Source organism: Ranitomeya imitator, chromosome 4 (genome assembly GCF_032444005.1).
Source record: "Ranitomeya imitator isolate aRanImi1 chromosome 4, aRanImi1.pri, whole genome shotgun sequence".
Taxonomy (NCBI): domain Eukaryota; kingdom Metazoa; phylum Chordata; class Amphibia; order Anura; family Dendrobatidae; genus Ranitomeya; species Ranitomeya imitator.
Window position 1 is genome coordinate 567,303,068 of NC_091285.1, and position 14,084 is coordinate 567,317,151.

The 14,084-nt window shown below is 46.6% G+C and overlaps 1 protein-coding gene across 2 annotated transcripts in view; it reads right to left on the reverse strand.

Moving 5' to 3' along the window:
- The window catches only part of IGF1R (insulin like growth factor 1 receptor), a 202,734-nt gene that overhangs the window by 62,269 nt on the left and 126,381 nt on the right, over positions 1 to 14,084 (reverse strand). Inside the window, exons 3-4 of one of the 2 annotated variants that reach the window (XM_069766284.1) lie at positions 4,203 to 4,506; positions 1,948 to 2,093 (exon numbers count right to left, since the gene is read on the reverse strand). In XM_069766284.1, the coding sequence (XP_069622385.1) occupies positions 1,948 to 2,093; positions 4,203 to 4,506 (450 nt within the window). The remainder of the gene's footprint in view (positions 1 to 1,947; positions 2,094 to 4,202; positions 4,507 to 14,084) is intronic. The other variant, XM_069766285.1, reaches the window with a different exon arrangement.

The window sequence follows — 14,084 nt, forward strand, 5'->3', positions numbered from 1 at the left end:
TTACAACACTTAATATTTATTTTTTGACTCACTTGTAAAGGGGAAAAAGGGGAGAATCGAATTGTTCTATTGTTATATGGCTGCAGCATCTAAATGGTCAATAGCTCCTCTTCAGCTGCTGCTGTCAGAGACAGATCCCGGCTATGTCACTTCTCCTGAGCCCCCTCCACACAAGAGACATGGACAGCACCCCACCATATACATGCACGGCATTTTGCAGTAAGGTGTTAATATTTTGGCTTTTAAAAAAGCCGTCCCATCAAAGCTTTTATTCTCTTAAAGGGAACCTGTCACCCCCAAAATGGAAGATGAGCTAAGCCCACCGGCATCAGGGGCTTACCTACAGCATTCTGTAATGTTGTAGATAAGCCCCCGATGTAACCTGAAAGATGAGAAAGAGAAGTTAGATTGGGGGTGACAGGTTCCCTTTAACATACTGCAATCATCATATTATACAGCACTACATACTTACAATTGCTCATTTTCCCTTCTACCCTTCTCTGTTCTATGTAAAAACAGGAAGTGTCTTGTCCCTGCAGAAATCATTCATCCTCCATCCACTGACTTTTGCGGTGATTAGGACTCATACAGGGAAAATTGACCGGTTTCTATATAAAGCTAAGGCTGGGTTCACACTGCGTCTGTGGCGTCCGTTAGACGGACTACGTTACACCGCGGCATAAAGCGTTGTAACGCAGTCCGTTATCGCCACCATTAAGTCCTATGTCAGACGCATCACTTGCGCACGCCCGGACCTTGGGACGCGGGCTGCAGCGTTTCCGGGACCGTCACTGCTAGACGGATGCTCAATCTGCGCTAGCGCGATGGAATGTCGGAACTTGCGCTAACAGCAGCCCGTTGACGCATGTGTTGAACGGGCTGCTGTTAACACAATGTGAACCCAGCCTTAGAAGGATTCAGCTAGTCAGCTAATTACACAATGTCACAGACCTAACGGGAGATGGAAGAATTATCTGGGTAGAAAGGCAAAATGAGCAATTCTAAGTACACAGTGCTGTATAATATGATTGGAATATTTTGAGAGGATAATCATTTTCATGGGAGTGCTTCTCGAACTAAAAACATGTTGCAGAAAAACTTTTTAATGGGGGGAAAAAAGGGGATGATCACTTTTCCAGGTCATTCCACCATAGAATGAATAATTTAAAGGGAACCTGTCAGTAGGTTTCACTACCACAAACCAAACACATCCATATTACGTCACTGTAATCTGGAATGGATCTATTCTTTAATCCTTCTCTGCGTTCTAAAGTCATTTCTAGTAAAAAAAATTTCATGCCGTCTTTTGCTCCCTGATTGACACGTAACGTCCCCGAGTGACCTGCCTTCTGTGGCGCAAATGTTGCATAGGTGCCATCACTCCCTGTGCCGGTCAGAGGGGGTGGCACATGTGAAGTCCTGGTCTCCCCGCGTCATCAGATCTTTATTGCACGAGCACCACCACAGAAGTGACGGCACCTGCGTAAGATTACCGGTGGGAAGGCAGGTCCCTCAGGGAGCAAAGGACGGCGGTAGGTGGGAGAGCTGTTAAGTGCTCAGAGACACGCCCCAAGCACTTGTGGCTAAATAGAATAGACACTGAATAGAACAATTACTTTAGAATACAAAAAAGATTACAAAAGCGAGCACATGGACTGTTTATGTAGAACAGTGATCTAAGACCGATGTGTTTGGTTTGTGGTAGTAAAACTGCTGACCGCTTCCCTTTAATTACAAAACCCAATAAATAATGGCTAAATTGCATTTTTTCTTCACAATTTCATCTCACTTTAAATTTTTTCCTTTGTTATTTAGCACATTGTATGGTCAAACTACGACTGCAAAAACCAAGCTATGGCTCTTGGAAGAAGAGAAAAGGGAGGAAAAAATGTAAAAATGACTGCAGAGGCAAGGGGTTAAATGAAGGCACACGGGTGGGATACTCACGGCCCTTGCGGATGTTGAGCAGCAGGTTGCCTTTCAGCACGGTGCAGCCTTCCAACGTCTGAGCGGACGTGACCGAGTCGATGGTTTTCTCATCGGAGTAGCAGATTTTCGGACAGAGCCCATCACAGGGACTGCAGAACATGCTGCTGGAGGAGAAAGGGCACTCGTTATGACCCAAGTCACACAACCCGACAAGAACACCATTACTGACTACCACAGGGCACTGTCACACAGGCACATTACTGGGGTCTCTAATGACTGCTAGAGGGGGATGATCGTCGCACATTTTTAAAGAAGCCTTGCTAGGCTTGTCCAAGGGCTGTGACCGATTCTGCCCAACTATATTCATATAAATGGGTGTAAACTGCAGTACCAGGCACAACCCAATGACAAGGGTGGCACTATATATGGGAGAAGAAAACAAGCAAACAAACACCCTAGTCAGTCCTATTATTAAAGTAAAAGCCCAACTAGGGCGCTGTCCAGATCAACGTCAAAGCTCCAGAGAGATAAACGACGGATCCATTTCTAATCCAAGTGCACTGGTTGCTAACAGGTCCCATTGGCATTACTGACAACGCCCCTGTTATTTCCCACGTCTTCACACAAGATGCTATGGAAACCTAATACATGGATGTACCTGATGGCAAATTAACCCTGTAGGAAAGGGATTGTTAAAGGCTTTCCCCCCTCTGTTTTTCCATAAAAACTGTTACATTCCTATCGTTCTTGCACCGGACATCGAGGATATATGAAGAGAGGATTTCTGCACATATGACTTTTGACTGCACGGATTCAGTGGCTGGAAGGGGTTGTCCACCACTACTACTCTGATAAACCCCACCGCATGTTTGCACCAGTAAAATACCACACTGGCCTCCAGAGCAGGATTATGTCAGGTGAGCCCTGCACCCAACCAGCGCTGGCTGCAATCTCCGCTCCTTCAGGAGAATCCGACAGTACGGGGAGGACATGTCCGACATGTCCGAAGGTGAGGAGGGTGAAGCCAGCGCTGATGGGGAACATGCTCCACAATACATAGTCTCACGCCTCGGAGGAGCGTACACGTGCCATCTTACTGGTGCACACATGTGGACTGAGACAGCCCCATTAAGTCACATAGGCTGTGTGCACACACTGAGTAAATGGAGAAGAAATTTCTGCAACATTTCTGTATCCCTAGGCAGGAAAATTGCAGCTGCAGAAACACAATTTTTTACCCTGCTTTTTGGACGGATCTAAGTGAAGTCAATGGTGAAAAGAATAAGGCAAACACACACAGAGAATGGACATGCTGCAGATTATTTTCTGCACCAAAGCTGCAAGTCACAAATAAGCAACATGTGCACAGGTTTGTCATTCACTTTGCTGGCATCAGGTTTTGCTAAAAAAAAATCTCAATGGCAAAAACACACTAAAAATCTGTAACATGTGCACAAGCCCATAGGCTCATGTTTAAAAAAAAAAAATACACCACATGGTATGTTTTGTACCAGAGTCCTCGGCTTAGACTAGCACAGTTTTATTTATTTTTTTAAAATCTTTTTCAGTTTACAGAGGAAAGTTTTTGCTACCTAATCTGAGCAGCATAATGTACACAAAGAGAAGCTGAATCCAACGATGTATCACTTTGATTACTGGGCGCTGCCTTTCTCACACAATCAGAGCTTTTATGTTTAGAATGCAGCAGAGCTGAGAAAGCTAGCCCCGCCCACAGCAGGCTCTCAGTGTACAATGTTTATAGAGCTGCCCATCACTGGAGGGGGCGTTGCCGGACTAGTGTAGTCCAGCAATACTAATCTCTTGGTGATAAACCCTTCACAGTTAGTAAACAACAGCACGCACTGTGACAAGTGACACATCCCTGAATTCTGTGTCTCGGCCTCAATCTCTCGCAGTCTTCAGATAACAAAAACCTGCTGACATATCCCCATTAAGAATAATTACATCCATAACCAGGATTAGAAGCAAACAGATTTCTGCACAAACACTGTTTTTCTATTCTGTTTTTGTGGGCCCTTGAGAAAATTAAGTGCCCACCCCTGATTTAGAGGATACAGATTAATTTCTTCACAGGGGTGCACCAGTTTTATGGTAAAGGTGACGATTTGTAAAATCTATGTTTAGTTGGACATAAATAATAATTAAAAGAGCAGCTAGCAGATATAAAACAAAGATAAATCCAATCTCATTTATCAATGCCCCAAAATAAGAGACACCCCAGATACATTTTAGTAGAGGAGCTTTCTGGTTACCTTCCGTTGATAATGTAGCCGGATGGACACTCATCTATACATTCACCGTTGTGGATGATAAAGGGATTGGCGCCATTAAACAAGGTGTGCACATTGGCACAGTCGTCCATGGTGATACAGCGCCATCCCTCGAAGCTGTAGGTGTTCTCCGGGCAGCTGGGGACACATCTGCCCTCATAGTAGAAATGCTGGCAGGCCACACAGGCACTGTCGTTGTTCGGAGCGAGGCAGCTTCCCAGGCATTCCGGATGGCAGCACTCATTCTGGTCTGAGCACGCCAGCTTCCCGCACTCGCTGGGGCACACTGCAAAAAACAAGACCAAGAAAATACATCAGTGAGGGACTTGCAATATTTACTCTCTAAACTGTGTTTAACCATCTTTGTTACATAAGAGTAGGTTAGGGATGAAAGTCTGCAGTGACTATGTGACTGCAGACTTCTGAATCCTGACAGCACGCGCACTGCACGCTGTAAGGGTCTGCGCACATGCTGCAGATTTGGCTGCGGATCCGCAGCAGTTTTCCATGCGTTATACATTACCATATAAACCTATGGAAAACAAAATCCGCAGTGCCAATGCTGTGGAAAATTTTGTGCGGAAACGCTGTGGTTTATTTTCCGCAGCATGTCAATTCTTTGTGCGGATTCTGCAGCGGTTTACACCTATTCCTCTATAGGAATCCGCAGGTGTAAAAGCGTTGGTGAAATCCGTACAAAACCTGCACAAAATCCACAGTAAATCCAAAGGTAAAACGCAGGGAGTTTTACCTGTGGATGCGGAAAAATCCGCAATGGAATCCGCAATGTGTGCACATACCCTAAGGATTCTCCAGTCCAGGCAGCAACAGCGGACAGACACGTGACCACAAGACTGCGATTTGCATGCATGCAGTCACATGCTGACTAGACGTGCTCGGCATTGCTTCACTTGTTTGAGCAAAGTAGCGCACGTCTAGTCTGAATGTAGTCGGAAGCATAGAAATCACACACTTGCAGTAGCCTGACCGCCCACTCTCGATGCGGCACCGAAGAGCTCCCGACAGGGTGCACTGTACGCTGTGAGGAGTTCAACCCCAATCTGGACAACCCCTTTAAGGCAATTACTGTCACAAACATGAACTTTGGTTAGAGCATCAGGATCACATCTTAATATACTGTGCATTAAAAACAGAAGGGGTAAATCTGTTGGGCATATTGTGCAGCTATCAGTTAAATGAATGTGTAAATACAAGCAAAAACTATTCTGAAATGTGTCCTTCATCCGTTCATGGCCACCGTTGTTCCAATACTTTTATCACGCTGCCCGTCAGTGCAATGTACTTTATTCTCCCAAAGTGACACTTCAGACTATAGCTCACTGCAGTGCGAGCCACTAGGTGCGTCCCCGATCTAACTTACTGCCTTACTGTACAGTGCACTAGACATTACAGAAGTGTGCATTCTCTCTCGCAGCTCCTGCTCTCCTGTCTGACAAACTGTATACAGGCATAACAGAGGCAGGCTTTCAGTCCAAGAAAGGCAAACCACTGAAGCAATGCACACTGTCCAGGGAGAGAAGAGAGGTTCCAGCACCTATAGTGCTGAAAGAATGCTGACAAGGAGGAATGGCCCACTCACAAAGAATCAAAGGAAAGTTCCGAAGAATGAGAAGTGGAACAATTACTGGACATATTTATTTAAAAATATTCCAAAATCCATCTCTTCACAAGTAAGATAATCTGTCCACAAATTAAGTCCTATATGAGCATCAGTTTTACTGTAAATATGTAGTGGGGATCATGCCTTAAACACTGGGAGGCAGCGCTCAACATGTCTAAAGCAAGTTACCAGACTGTAGTCGTATCCAGTCTTCGGCTAGTAGGCTAGTAACGTTAAAGCCAATGTATCACATAACTAGTAACCAGAGTGCGGCCACGAAGTCCACAAGACCAAAATCTGAGACCAAGGCTCCTGAGCTGCCGATACACGTGAGCATAGCCGTCCCCAAACTACTGCTAAACTCCAGCAGAGGAATCGCTTTTTCACTTTAGTCCCACAAGCACATGTTCACTAAGCAGCAGGAAAGGAAAATCTACAGATTAACACAGATCTACTATTGAACACATGGTTTGCATGAATCACATACCGTACTTCCTGTAAGCAAAAGTAATCATACCTAATGAAGGACAGATGAGAAGACCGAAAGTCAGTAGCGCTGGGCCCCAACTGCATGGTACAGGCAGGAAACACGGGGGCAGAGCGTACAGGTGTACTGCCTATGTGCACGGTACAGGCAGGAAACACGGGGGCAGAGAGTACAGGTGTACTGCCTATGTGCACGGTACAGGCAGGAAACACAGGGGACAGAGTACAGGTGTACTGCCTATGTGCACGGTACAGGCAGGAAACACGGGGGCAGAGCGTACAGGTGTACTGCCTATGTGCACGGTACAGGCAGGAAACACAGGGGCAGAGCGTAGAGGTGTACTGCCTATGTGCACGGTACAGGCAGGAAACACGGGGGCAGAGCGTACAGGTGTACTGCCTATGTGCACGGTACAGGCAGGAAACACAGGGGCAGAGCGTAGAGGTGTACTGCCTATGTGCACGGTACAGGCAGGAAACACAGGGGACAGAGTACAGGTGTACTGCCTATGTGCACGGTACAGGCAGGAAACACGGGGGCAGAGAGTACAGGTGTACAGCCTATGTGCGCGGTACAAGCAGGAAACACGGGAACAGAGAGTACAGGTGTACTGCCCATGTGCACGGTACAGGCAGGAAACACAGGGGCAGAGAGTACAGGTGTACTGCCTATGTGCATGGTACAGGCAGGAAACACGGGGAACAGAGAGTACAGGTGTACTGCCCTTGCGCATTGTACAGGCCGTAAACACGGGGAACAGAGAGTACAGGTGTACTGCCTATGTGCATGGTACAGGCAGGAAACACGGGGAACAGAGAGTACAGGTGTACTGCCCTTGTGCATGGTACAGGCCGTAAACACGGGGAACAGAGAGTACAGGTGTACTGCCTATGTGCATGGTACAGGCAGGAAACACGGGGAACAGAGAGTACAGGTGTACTGCCTATGTGCATGGTACAGGCAGGAAACAAGGGGAACAGAGAGTACAGGTGTACTGCCTATGTGCACGGTACAGGCAGGAAACACGGGGAACAGAGAGTACAGGTGTACTGCCCATAAGCATGGTACAGGCCAGAAACACGGGGAACAGAGAGTACAGATGTACTGCCTATGTGCACAATACAGGCAGGAAACACGGGGGCAGAGAGTACAGGTGTATATGTACAGTCACCTCTCAACACCAGCTCACTATCAACCAACAGAAGATCTCAAGAAGCATAGGGTGCGGTGATTCCGGATGTATTCAATGAACACATGCAGACTCACAGTGTGTACAGAAAGGGACGGCACTTTGGGTGGAGTGGGGTTTCCGCTCCATCCAAAGCGCAGACAATAATGCCTGTGGACACATACCCTTAGAGTGGTTTAAGAAGGTTCTTCAGGTTTACTCTTCTTGCTATAGAGACCATTTTCACATTTTTGACAAAACGCAAATTAAAAACAGAATTACAGTATATATTTTCAGAAAGTAGACCAAGTGCACCCAGCATTTTACATGGTTGGGCACCTGGATTCAAAGGGGGTGATAACATGAAGAAAAGTTCCTGCATCCACCAAAAATCATAGCTAAAATAGAAAAACAATGACAATAAGGGTATGTTCACACTTCAGGTTTTGGAATGACAGGACTTTGCGTGCATATAAGGATAATCTGCTTTCCAAAACAAGCCAAGACAGAAGAAGCCAGACGGGAACACTGGAAACACTTCCACCCGTTCCCACTTTGTTTCCATAACATTGCTCTCTGTATTGTAGGACTTGGGATTTTATGTGGCCCGTGGCTCAGGTAGCATGACTGAGGAGTCTTCACTAACACTAGAATAAAGTCACAAGCGTCTCATAGGGTCATTGCGGATTTGTACTCTACACTCGTACACACTGTGGCGATGGCGTGGCAGAGGTCACTGGGAAATTATGTAGGACTTTTCAGATACAAAACTGACTATTTTCCAGGAGCAAGCGGCAGTCTTGAGCATAAGAGAGTGCAGGCCCGATGCCCCGATCACTGGCATCTTGTACAGAGCAGCTCTGTTCCACCACGTGTCTGACACGGACACATCAATGGACATACAATGCGCTGGGCGAAGATTTATAAAGACATACAACAAAGTAACGTGGTGTCCTTGTACAAATAGAAAGCACGAGTTTTTGTGAAACATTTACACAGCGCGATTTGTTGACTGAGAAAATCAACTACCAGATCACAAATCATCTAACCCAATACTAAAAAATAACAAGGTCAGGGATAGTTGGCTTCCAGGTGAAGTTTTCAGGGTGATCCTAAAATGCCCCATAACCCTTTCAGGTTAACTCAATGTGACCTTCTCTTAACCTTTTAATGCCCACGTCCAAATGTTCAAGGTTTCTAACAAGGAGCCTGATGACAAAATTCTCAACAGGCGTTTGATCCATGAATCACCAAATAAATTTTGGGGTACAGTTAGAATTGGTATTAAACAGTCCTCCTCATCATGCTGTTCACATTTTGACATCATGAGACCAAGACGACACCGAACAATTGAAGAACAGTACCTCACCATTGTGAGACTTCAGGCAGGATGTTTTCAGATGGATGAGGCCACTGAGCTTAGAGAGACACAGAGTCATCAGCAGATTGTAACGGAGATACAGAGACTGGAAAAGTCAGAGAGGCAGCAAAGTGGACGTCCTCTGGCCACATCCCACACTGATGACCGCTTCATTGTGAACAATGACCCTCAGAACCGTATGAAGAATGCCACACAACTCCAGGCACATGTAAGGGAGGTGAGAGGCACCCAAGTGTCACGTCAGACCATCCGAACAGTCTACATCAGCACAGTCTGCGTGATAGACGACCTGCAAGGGTACCTGACCACATCACCATCGTCTTGCATGGGCCAGAGAGCATCTACCCTGGACGAGGGACCAGTGGGCCTCAGTGCGTTTAACAGACAAAAGTCGATTCAAGCTGAGCAGAAATGATGGGAGCAAACAATGTTGGTGACGTAAGTGAGAGTGCTATGTATCAGCCACTGTTGTCACCAGACGAGTCTTCGGTGGGGTTACAGTGTGGGCAGGTGTCTAGTCAATACAGAACTGCCCTAAACTTGTGATAACTCCTTCTACTTTATGAACATCCAGTCATTGTGCCTCTGCATGGACAACACAGGCCTAGTTTCATCTTCATGGGCGACAATGCGCTCATCAAAGTTGCATCATTAGGGAACGGCTGCTGGAGGCTGAGGTATCTGAAATGGAGTGGCCTGCACTTTCTCCAGATCTGAATCCCATAGAAAACCTATGGACCTGAGGGCCACCCTTCAAGAAGAGTTGGATGCCATTGCTCAGCAGATAACTCCACTTGTGAACAGCACGAGCCGTCAATGTCCAGCTGTAATCGATGCTCAAGGCCACAGAACAAGTTATTGAGACATTGACATTTTTTGCTGGGGTATACCCACCACGGTTATTGGCTTTTGTTTCAATACATTGTTTCAGATTAGGAAATCTCCATTACATGCTTCTACTTAAATACCCTACTTTCATAAAATATCACATTTTCCATATATCTCACCTGAAAGCCAAATATCCCTAATTTTTGTGAGTAATGTATGTAATAACTCCCATCATTTATTCTATTTTTCCTTGCTTATATAGCGCCATCATATTCTCATATTCTGCCCGATGGGGCTCACACTCCCTTTCGCTATGTCTTTGGAGGGAGAACCCGGAGGAATCTACACGGCGAGAACATACAGACTCCTTGCAGATGTTGTCCTTGGTGGGATTGTCCCCTTTTATTTACAAATAATCTCTGGAGGCAGATTCTCACACAGATCTGTGTCCGGCCCGTACATCTTAACAGCTCATTTACATATTAAGAAAACCATGAATTTCTCTGGAATAAGACATCTGGTCGCAGATATTAAGGTATCGTATTTTTCAGGCTAACACACAGCTTTGGAGGAAAGTAGGCGGTGCATCTTATAGTCCGGATGTACCTTACTGTCCAGCTCTGGCTGTGGATGGGATACCAACAGTCACAGTAGGCAGGAGTCGGCAGCTGCAGCTAACACGTGTGCCCGCTGTAAAAGAAAATGAATATTCACAGCTCCCCACGCCTATAGTCCCGCCCACCTCTATGCACTGAAGCGGTCACCAAGAGGTGGGAGGGACTATGTGAGTCTAGAGCAGGGACTATTCATCTCCTTTAACAGCGGTAACACGTGTTAGCTGCAGCCGCTTTCCACTCCCATAGTCCCGGGCGTGGGGAGCAGTGAATATGCCGGCAGCTGACCTCAGCGTGTGGGGGCAAATGGCAGTGATACAATGACCTGCTTACATGCTGAAATCAGCAGCTGGCATCAGAACAGGAAGCTAGTCTGCGAGGGAGCGGAAGGAAAGGGAGTAGAATCATTTATTTTATATGTACAGTGTGGGGGGGGCAATGTATACCATGCTTGGGAAGGGAGGGCCATGCATATGTGGATGGGGGGCTGGCATACGTGGATGGGGGAGCCATGTACACGTGGACAGGAAGGGGGCCATGTATACCTACATGTGGGGGGAATAAATACCTGGATGGGGGGGCCATGTATACCCAGATGTGGAGGGGGCCATGTATACCTGGATGGGGGGCGGCATGTATACCAGGATGGGGATTATACGTATCAGGTTGATGGGGGCATATATACCAGGATGGGGAATATAGTACAGAATTAGGTGACACTATCCCTATAACAGCAGATCCCCGCTCCTCCCTCATAACAGTGCGTCATGACCACATTTTTGCTTCAATTTTTTTTCAATTTTCCTCCTTTAAAACTTAGGTGAATCTTATGCTCCAAAAAATACTGTATACATTTTATTCAGCTTGCTATGACCTGCATGTCCACATAGACTGCTTTGGTGAGCATGATCACAGATTCCCTTTCCTACGGCTGCATATTCCTTTCTGACAGCGTCAGCCAAGTGCTCTGGGTGGATCCTACTGACAGATCCCTTTAGACACACATTGGATAGGAGATATTCAGTATCCGTTGTATCTTCAGCACGCTCGTGATCACCAGGTGGACACTGTGGGCATATTGTTCTTCTAATGTGTCTACATGGATGGAAGACCCACAATGCTGTAAATCATGTAGAGTATTCCAGAAAGGGAGCCACTACCTTTATCGGAGAGGCAATGCTGATCAATAGTTTCTCCTCAATGGCGTTCATAGACCCCAACAGGGCATGTGGAAAGTGTTTTTTATTTCCAATAGGAAACTAACTATAAGATGGCGGTAGATATTCTCAGACCCCCATCTCCAATACTACATGCTAGGGCATAAGAGGCTGCCAGGCATAGCCGATGTCCCAGTAGTGTAGCCCGGCCAGACATGACAATAGATCGTCAGCAGACTCTGGTGACAGCAGGATAATTTGCAGAAGAACTTTTTTTCCCTGCGTATAACTGGGGGACGGCCAACAGTGCGACCGCCCGTGGCCTCGCTCACATACCTCTAAGAAAAGATCATCATTATTGCAATGTCAATCACACAAAGCATCTAACACATTTCGACCAAACAATGCCTTCAGATTTTTCCGATCCATCTGTCACTTGTGTGGAAGAGAAACTTGTAAGGAGCGTCCGCTCCCGCTTGTATATACCTTATAAGCGTAAAACCCCACTGCCCTTCTATGACTAAGGAGCGAGGAATTGAGGGCGCAGAATCCTCTATATTTATACCTCACCCTGACTGTGCGGATGGCCTATTTCCACTCCTGCTTACTGTACACAGAGCTATTTGAGGCATTGTACACGGCCTGAACAGCGTGGATGGATTTCCTAACAAGGCAGGTCTGTGTCCCACAGGAACAAACCTCAAGCTGTCTGGTGCATGGAGAGAGGGCCAAAATCAGAGGGGAGAGGCCCCCTGCCCTGCGGTTTGGCACTTATTCTCAAAACTGGTGTTGGTTACAAGTTTTGGGCAATTACACGGCTAGCTGGTGTTAGACGTGTGTCAGTGCTCCTGACAGTGGGCAAGATCACAGCAATCACTGCCTCCATGTTGTGCACAGGGAGGGTAAAGGCATCACCCGACACAGGACTTCACAGGTCTCCTCAACCTCCCGGAGAACTAAAAGGCTTCTGTTCCCAGGATATGAACTCCTTCACGGGGAATCCTTCCAAAGCCACAAAGACGACATGTTCAACCAGTACCATATCAAAGCAGCCTGAAACACAGCAACAGGCTTTGCGTAACACTTTATTGTCGCCAAAACAGAGAACAGGTGTCAATCTTTCAACTAGAGTTTCTTTATAAGTTCACTCTTTGGTATCCAAACACTGATGAAAAATACTGCCCTAAGAAAGCGCATGGATCGTAGGCCTTGTTCACATGGGGCGGTTTGGGCTCAGTTCTTACGCTTCATGTATTGTTCTTCCGTAAGGCCGGGTTCACACTGCGTTACAGCAGCCTGTTCAACACATACGTTAAACGGGCTGCTGTAACGCAAGTGCCGACTTTGGCACATCGCTAGCGCAGATAGAGCATCTGCTAGCTCTATCTGCGCTAGCAGTGACGGACTCTGAAACGCTGCAGCCCGCGTCCCAGGGTCCGTCACTCAATGACGGCACATGGCTAGCGCACGCTCATTGTGGGCGTGCGCTAGCGATGCGTCCAACATTGGAGTCAATGGCAGCGCTAGCGGACTACGTTACACCGCGTTGTAAAGTAGTCCATCTAACGGACTGGGGGAACGCAATGTGAACCCAGCCTAAGCATTACACTTTGGCAACGTTCGCTCTTTACCGCAGTGCATGGAATTACAGGTGTTAAATTCTAATGTGTTACAGTAGCAGCAAAGTACAGAGGTGCTGAAAGTTTGTGAACCCTTCAGAATTCTCCAAATTTCTGCATAAATTTGGCGTACAACTTATTTTAGATTTAGTCATCAAATTAAATTAAACCAAATCAAACACGAGTCAAAAACATTAGATTGTCACTTTATTAAATTGGTAATAGCACATGTTTGTGAGTAGCCTGTGATCCCCCTGTGCAGCAATAACCACATCTACACATTCCGGCTAGTTGTTGACTAGGCCTGCACATTGGTGTGGAGGAATCTTCGCCCGATCAATTCTCTTATGTTGGTGGGTGTTCTCCCATGAACTGATCCCTTCAGGTCCTTCCACAATATTTCTACGGGACAAGGTCAGGACTAGACATGAGCGAATATCGTCGGATCCCTCATTATTCGGCTCGCTAATAGCGCTTACCGAACAGCTGCAGCGGGAACCTGGAGCGCTCCCGATAATCCGCTCTTCAGCTCCGCAGCTGCATGTGTTGTGTCACACATCCGGGACACATGCAGCTGCGGAGCCGGACACCTGATGATCGGGGGCGCCCCAGATATCTGGGTTCCCTCTGCAGCTATTCGGGACGCGCTATTAGCGAGCCGAATAATGATGGCGCCGAAGATATTCGCTCGTGTCTTATCAGGACTTCATTTTGGAATGGTCAAGTCAAATTTAATTCATATTTAAATCATCTTTTGTAGAACTTTGTTTCATTGTCTTGCCATTGTTCTCTTGAGATTCAGCTAATGGACAGATATCTGGATATTTTCCTTTAGAGCTTGCTGATCAGAACTATAGCAATGGTGAGTATCAAGAGAGGAAAGCGGTAAGAGCTGCCATGGTGGTTGACAACCCAGCTTTCCCAGAAGAAGTCACAATGATGAAATGGTAGGAAAGAGGTCAGCTCAATAACAATTCTCTCTTCTGGTT